We start from the raw sequence: 8,422 nt of genomic DNA on the forward strand, positions 1-8,422 counted from the left end.
GAGAATTATTCTTGTTACTATTTTGTTAGTTATCTAGGAACTCTAGTGGGAAATGTTCTCACTGAGCGCTAGCTCACCCTGTTATTTAAAAAAAAATTCAGATATGGCGTAGCTTCATATTAGCTGAACTTTTGGTTTGAGCTTTTGGCTGAGGGTCGTTATATGGAGAGCCTCTTCTTTTTGATATTACCTTCAGCACAATTTGTTTTGTTTTTAAAAATGTTTATAACGGTGAGCTTGTGGGCTGTAAGTACCGATTACATACATATATAGTTGCTTTGATTTCTATCATCAACAGATTTATGAACATTTTTGAGATAAAATATGTGATATGAAGTGTCAGGCTTGACCCGTGTATAAGACTTGTCTCGTGCACGGGTTGCTGCTGTCGCGCACCCCGCATTTACAAATTTTCGCTGCAATTTTGGGGCGTGGCAGTTTCCCTTTTATAGGGAAACGCTAGGTCACGTTCAGGCACAGATCATCTTCGTTCTCAATGGGGAATTTGAAGCTTTCATTTGTTTCATCATTGTATGACAAACTTAATGAATCATATGGAAGATCTAACCTCTCTGACACATCAAATTTTAGATTCAGAATGATGGTTGAAGAGTTAATCTTTATGAATACTGCTCTATCCCCCGAAGCGACAATGTAGATGATGTCCTTTTCAGCCATTATGAAGCAGAGGTAAGAGTAATTGATCGAATTTAGGACAAAGATGAGTAATAAAGAGAAAGTAATAGAGAGAATTTTCGTCTGAGGAAAGAGTAATGGAGAACTAAATAGTTATTGCTCATGATAGAGGAAAAAAGGGGGGAAATTTTCCTCCATTTCTTACAAAAGTTTGCATTTAATGGGACGTGACTTGATATAACGTTTGGGGACGAAACGTCTGAGGCCGAAGGAGAAGGGCAAACTAGGGTTCTTTCAAAATACAATTACTTTTTTGTATACTGCTGACGTAAAGGGGCCTAAAAATATTAAACGCTGGTTTTTAGAGCTTATCCACATAGTGAAAAATACAAGGGACCTCATCACATGAAGTTTCTGCTTTTGGAACCTCGAAACATTTTTCCCTAAAAAACTAATTTAAAAGTTAGTTTGACAAAACAAGACAAAATGGGGGGCAAAAACAACTCCCCATAAAATTATAGGCTGTCTCGAGTATTGTTGAATGAAACAGCGAGCACGGGCTTGTAAGCCTTGTCCCAACCGCCTCGGGTTTGATGTTTTGGCGTTGATTCTTTTTACTCGCAACATGGGTTTTATTAATGTTCGTACCATATATTACTTGCCACAAGGAATGCTAAAACAAAGAATTTACATAATTTGTCCTCATCTGACATAAATTAAAGCTGAACCAACAAGCGCCCGCAATGTAATTCATGTTTTCAATGTCTGGTTAGCAACTAAGTAACTAAGAATGGAAATTATATTTTTCATCCTGCACAAGAAGTTCGCAAGTATGCCATTGACCATATTAGCTAAAACATTATGTGGAAGTCCCTCCAATAACTAAAACTATTGCATATTAAAGTCATGTCGTTATGATAAAGGATTCCAACTCAAAAGCTATGATTTTTTTACAATGGTTGATAAAGAAACACTAGATTTAAAATGAAAATACACTTTCTACAACAAAAGATACAAATCTAAAGGGTTCTACAAATCTAAAGAGTTATTACAACTAACAAAGTATTGGATATGGAAGTTAAAAACTTTAAAAAAAAAATACATATATTAAAAACAACATTTGAGATTAATTTCCTGCAACAAATACTGCATGCACCATTTTTTGCGCTTATAATTGCAACGTACCAACAGTGCCATAACTCCCACTCATGTAATGGGTGAAGGACCATAGCCATCATTTGTGATATAGGTCACTTTTCTTGGTCAATTTGAACTCAATGGATAACTGCCTAGCTGCTTCATTGACACACTTGTGATATGAAAAATCTTCAGTTGTTCCATCACTCCTAATTAAGATGAAACATCGGGTCTCTGGATGATATGGACCACAACCAACCTATGAAACGAAGATGAAGAATCATTACGTAGATCCATATATAAGAAACAAAACAAATAAGTAAAAGTAGACAAATTGCAGTTTAATAAAAAATAATATGTAGCTTCTTGGATTGTATCAGAGATTTAAGGGCAAAATGACCAAATTGGTATATTTTGTTTACCCTTAGTGACAGGTTGACATATAATTTTTCTCAAGTATCACATTGGTATATTTTCTTTACTCCGACGACAAATAGGCCTATCTTAAGGCCTATTTGTCACCGGAGTAAAGAAAATATATCAATGTGGTACCGGGAAAAAATTATATGTTAACCTGTCGCTTTGAAAAATTTATATACCAAGCTGTCACGGCTACTATTAATATGGTACTGGAGTAAAAAAAATCTTCCATTGTCTCTTTCTTCTTCTAACTTCCTACTTAACATCAATGAAATTCTAAATCTCTTTCTTAGTATCTTGTTCACAGCTACTATTAATCGGTTACCATATGAAGTCGTTCTTTGTTGCCTTTGAGTCCTAATCGTTGTTTGATGATGAGTCCTCAACATCATTCTTTGACTGCAAAGAAATATGATCGATCTTCCAATAAGGAAAGTTCTCTACCATTAATAGTATGCCCACCCAAGTAAAGGGGGAAGAAAGAGATTTAGAATTTTTGCCCTAAGGGTTCTCTATATCAATCTTAGATATTTGGGGCCCAAGATAAAATTTCTAGCTTCGCCTTTGTGTCCACGACTATCATCAAATAACCCCTGTCATGGCTGACTTGATTATCACTCCTCACCCCATCATTTGAAGCTCATTTGTATACCATTAATGCTAGAGAACCTTCCTTATTGGAAGATCAAACATGTTTCCTTACAGTCAAAGAATGAGGGTGAGGACTCACTATCAAACAACGATTAGGAATCAAAGGCAACTAATAACGACTTTATATGGTAATCGATTAATAGTAGCTGTGAACAAGCTACTACGAAAGAGATTTAGAATATCATTGATGTTAATGAGGAAGTTAGAAGAAGAAATGGACAAGGGAAGATTTTCTTTACTCTGGTACCATATTACTAATAGCTGTGACAGTTCGGCATATAATTTTCTCAAAGTGATAGGTTGGCATATTTTTTTTCGGGTACCACATTGGTATATTTTCTTTACTCCGGCGACAAATAGACCTTAAATAGACCTAACTTAAGGCCTATTTGTCGCCAGAGTAAAGAAAATATACCAATGTGATAAGGGAAAAAAATAATATGCCAATTTGTCACTATGGGTAAACAAAATATATCAATTTGGTCATTTTGCTGAGATAAGTCTGTGTTTGATTCTTATCTACATTAGGGAAACTGTGTCAATGATTACACTCAACGTTTATAAATGTAACGCAAGGACATTTACTAAAAAATAATCTCTAGTTATATTAAATTATTTAGCAAGAGTAAAATCATCCAAACATGTAAAAACAAATTAAAAAGGCAAGGACAAAACTGCCACCAAGTTCCTTTCTAGCATCGCAAAAAGATAATGTACTGCTATTGGTGACCAAAAACTCTGAAAGCATACAACTAAACTCATTTCAAAGTTTTTACATTACCTTAATTTCCTTGATACCACATCCAATTTTGGCATCTTTTTTAGGATGATACATCAACGCCTCTATTACAAGGGATTTGTCGACCTCATTAAGATGATGATCTATGGAATACCTACATACGAAAGTTCAAAATTTTTAAGAACATATGTTGATACCCAGATGCCAAAAAAGTTATACAAGAGAAAGTTAAGAAAAAGAAATAATCCATGAACATGCTTACGGAGGGAAAAATAAGCTGGACAGAAGAAACAAAGACTATTCAGTAGAACCATGTGAACTTACGTAGCTGGCATGCCTTAAATGAAGGGCATGCAAACTCATGTCCCATAGAAGAAATCATAATGCAGCAAGGTACAAATATAAAGAATGTTAGAAATTCCTATTACTCAAGATAATCAATTAGTTAGAAGTGGTGGTTATGTTCTGATTCCTCTCGTTCAGGAACGCCAATTAGGACGGGCGCTAATAGAAATTCAGTCACAGGACGGGAGAAGAGAGTCCATTAGAAGAGTTTCTCAAGTTACCAGAACCCAATATATTTTAAAAGAAAATTTGCGCAAAGCAACTACATAGAGGGACAGTCATGAAATATAATTTGACAAATATAGCTAACATCCTCTAAAAAATCTTTGATCGTTCTCCTCCACATACTGTTATTAGAAAACTTGAGAAAATGACAAAGTGCAACTGTGATTGGTCATGTGATGTGCTTTCTCTTGTCATCATATTTATGATAAAGGTAAGTTTGATATCAGTATTACTGAGTATACATATTTTAAAAACATTGCTTTTAAATGGTCTCCAGAGGAACCATCTCAGTTGGGAAGTCATAGCAGGATTCTAGATGGGTTAAGTGATACAAAAAAGATCCTAATAAAACCTAACAGCCTAAGATGTATGGTCCATAATTTTCCTGTATTCATAAGGTTGTAGCACTTAAATACAAGGGAGAATGATTCATTTAGCTACTACAAATATTTATTTTACAGTTAACTATTTTTCCTGATAAGGTATTTATGAGATTATTTTACTTCTGAAATTATTTAACTCGACCAAAATAGATTTCCCGCTACAAATCATCAGACTATTAATAAAACCCAATGGTATTTAACAAGCAAAAGTGGGAGAAATAGTTACTCACTGATGCAATATTCGCCGTAAAGCTGACCTCATAGCTTCAATACTAGACCATGATCCTATAGGCATAGAATCGGACTTTGAACTGGATCTAACCATTGTCTTCTTTTCACTAGTAAAATTAAAACCATCCCATGTTTTCATGCTACCACTGATGTTAGATACAGCTCCTCTCCACCATTTGTCAGCATTGGGGGTTTGCCAAGGTTTATCAGATTTCAGGCTGAGCAAAGTTTCATAAACGTTGTCAGATGGTTTTGGGATATGAGCCTGAAGAAAGTTAGACAATAGTTAGAAAACTATCGAACTAAGCAAGTTCTTTCTGTTGCATAAATAATTAATCATCCATCATTCTTCTTTCAAACATAATTCCTGACGAAAATCTGAAGCATAGTAGAAGAAGATACACTTTTGTTATTATTATTTATTTATTTTTTTTATTTTTTTATTTTTTTGAAAGTACTGAATAAGTAAACATACTAGAAGCTTCGCCAACACTAGCAAGATTTATATGCTAATTTACATGTAACCATTAAATACAATTATGTACCTTTCCAGAGTACATAAGTTTAAAAGACCCTCCAGTACCAACTGGAGCTTCTTGACCCCACGCAACTGCATCAACTGTACCCTGAAGATTATCAGCTAAACCTTGCTTAGCAGCATCAATAAAAGATTTCTCCGGATTCTGCAAGACTCCCATGAGAAAATATTAGATAAAGTTTCGACTATACAAAAATGTGTAAAACAGAGAAGAAATTATGACTTACAGAGAAACAAGCCTCAGTGAAAGGTGCTGAAATTGACAAGTGGGCCTTTTGCTGCTTTAGTGCTTTTGCGGTTAAGCCATGAAATTCTCCAGTAACAGAGAGGCTGTCGGAAACCAAAAGCAGATGTTCAAGATGAATGTTCCTCCCAATATCAGATATTGTTGACTTCAAAGACTGCATCAGATAGATAACGGTAACTAAAGATTACCAACTAAACAAGCTGAATATGAAAATAAGCTAAGAAATTGACTCAAATGAACGCTACCCACTCTTAAAAAATAATTATATGCTGAAACAATTCCGAATGCGTTGGAGATGTCATAAACGCCATCAGGGTGACTTCTTCCCCAATCAATTAAATCCATTATCGGAATACAGGCATTTTGAAGAGCATGCCAAAAATTTCTGAGTGCACAACTTTTTGCCATCGTAACTTTGACAATAAGCTCACCATCAGGTTTGGAATGAGAATCCCACAAAATATCTACCTGCTTGAACTCTGTGAATCCTGAAGCATTACCAGATATATTAATGAACTTTGGTAGGAAAAAAAATAAAAGCAGCAAATTACAGAAAATACTACTGTTTTCAACGATAATAAAAGTAGGAAAATAAATTGATTGGTCCAGCAAAGATTTGCAACATAACTTATATCCTATTCAGAGATTGAAGAATGCATCTACATAATAGCCATAGCGCCTTTATCATGAAATGGTACTCATGTTTGAGACACACCTGACATGCTAATGTGGCACTTCTTGTATATTCCTAAGACACTTGGCAATACACCTCTGTGTTCTCCACAAAGGCCATACCTCTGAGTCTTAACATGTATCTACAATCTTAAGACTAATGCCTAATAATCTTCTGACACTAATATGTGCTTTTTCTTCGATCTTTATAGTACCTTCATACTTCAGATGACCAAAAGTATGTTCTTATTTCCTTTCAATCTTGATAAATATCTCCATGCATCACATGCACCAATACATGATTCATCTTCTGATATTCATGTCAAGTTTCACTAATGCTTTATTAATAGCAATAGCTCAGTATAAGATGCCAACAGTGTTCTAAAAGAGGAAGGCGATAGATATTAAGGCGATAAGGTCCTATGTTGCCCGAGGCGAGGCGAGGCGCCAAAAAAATGTGATCTTTTGAGTGAACGAAGGTAATAAATATTCAAAAATTCAGAAACATTACAAATAACATGCAATTAAACACAATATCAATAAATAACAACAACGCAAATTAATCACAACAGAATTTTCGATGTCACTAATAATCATACCTAATAAGACATAAATCATCTAAATAAAAAAGTAACAAATAACAAATATTAAGTAGTAATACTAACTAGTAATTAGAAACATAGATAATTACGCCACAAAGTTGAAACTTTGAAGGCTCAAAATTGTGGCATGTCTTGAAAATGGTACAGGTAATAATGTACATTACAAAAAGAAAAGTAAAAAAGAAACCAAGAAAAAAAAGAAACCAAAAATTCAAAAAGAAGTTATACTTTATCTGGCACCTTTCACGCCCTCAAAATTCAAACAGAGGCAAACACCTTTCGAGTCTTGCCACGCACGCCTTAGGCGAGCGCCTAAGGCACCAAGGCAAGCTATTAAGGCACCAAAATGCGTTCACCCCAGTAACCTTCATTACCTCCGAAGATGCAAGATGCTATAGTACAATATCGCCTTGCCTGAGCGCCTGGGCGCTAAGGTGCCTCACTTTTTAAAACATTGGATGTCAAATACAAAGCTCTCCAATGGAAAAACCAAAAGAAATTAAAAGCCAACACTTCGTCCTATGATATCCCTCCTTTATATACAATAAGAAATTGGTAGTACTCCTAAAGGCACAAGGAGGTGACAGATGTCTCCCTCTAATTTATCAGACATGTGATCCCCTAATCTTAACTTCACCTAATTAATAATCCTCATCAAATTAAAACTATTAATAATTATAAAAGTCTAATAATCAAATATTTGCTAATCCTAATCAATTTATAACTATCCATAATTTTTTTTTAAATCTCATACTCATATATTTAGGTATAGAAATAATAGAAAAGATCTCATATAGAGAGCATCTCTACACAAAATCATATATGCAAAAGTGTACACTGTGTCTTAAGTTACAATTATAGTTGATGGATTGGCCTCTTTTTTTTCTTTTCTTTTTTGCTATTTATTGATTCGATGTCTCTTTACTTATTTTTAGTGAAATTTACCCATATTTTTAAATTTGGGTTGTTGCCAATATATACCTCCCAATTTCTAGGCACTTTTAATGCAGCCCCCCACCCCCCAAGAAAATTACGAGAATTATACATTTTCCACCCAAATTGTTTTATTCCCTCAACTTACCACCTGCCTTAACTTTAGTCAAAATTTTAGGACTAAAGCACTTTTCTATCACTATTTTAATTGTTTTTTTAAAAAATTATCAAAATAAGATATAATGATATAATCTGCTTCAACTCAAAAACAAGTCATTACTTTACATAACTTATTTTCCAATAAAACGAACTCCAAGGCAATCACAAAACCATGCTATTGGCATAGCTGTGTTGCAAATGAATCCATCCCAAATGTATGAATGGAATCACACTGAAATGTAGTACATAATGTTATTTGTGCTTAGTTGGTTTGAAGCGCTGAAACATGGAGTAAACCTATCCGACCAACAGACCCTGATGCTGGTATTTGAAGCTAGTATTTAGAGTTTAAAATAATGGATGTAATTTTTTAGTTATAATGTATTATACTTTATCTGTTACTCTTATTTTCAAAAATAAATAAAGAAAAAATAATTTAACCTAAATTTTTTGAGTAAAGTTAAGGCATGGTAAAATTGAGGGAACAAAGCAATTTAGAGGGAG

General features: G+C 34.2%; 1 protein-coding gene across 1 annotated transcript in view; it reads right to left on the minus strand.

The window, feature by feature from the left end:
* The window catches only part of LOC109838092 (DNA-directed RNA polymerase IV subunit 1), a 57,488-nt gene continuing 50,593 nt past the window's right edge, over positions 1,528-8,422 (minus strand). The window contains exons 15-20 of the mRNA XM_020406561.1: positions 5,802-6,040; positions 5,533-5,706; positions 5,313-5,450; positions 4,767-5,032; positions 3,626-3,737; positions 1,528-2,032 (exon numbers count right to left, since the gene is read on the minus strand). Of these exons, the coding sequence (XP_020262150.1) occupies positions 1,871-2,032; positions 3,626-3,737; positions 4,767-5,032; positions 5,313-5,450; positions 5,533-5,706; positions 5,802-6,040 (1,091 nt within the window). The 3' untranslated portion in view covers positions 1,528-1,870. The remainder of the gene's footprint in view (positions 2,033-3,625; positions 3,738-4,766; positions 5,033-5,312; positions 5,451-5,532; positions 5,707-5,801; positions 6,041-8,422) is intronic.

This window comes from Asparagus officinalis, chromosome 4 (assembly GCF_001876935.1).
Source record: "Asparagus officinalis chromosome 4, Aspof.V1, whole genome shotgun sequence".
Classification (NCBI taxonomy): Eukaryota; Viridiplantae; Streptophyta; class Magnoliopsida; order Asparagales; family Asparagaceae; genus Asparagus; species Asparagus officinalis.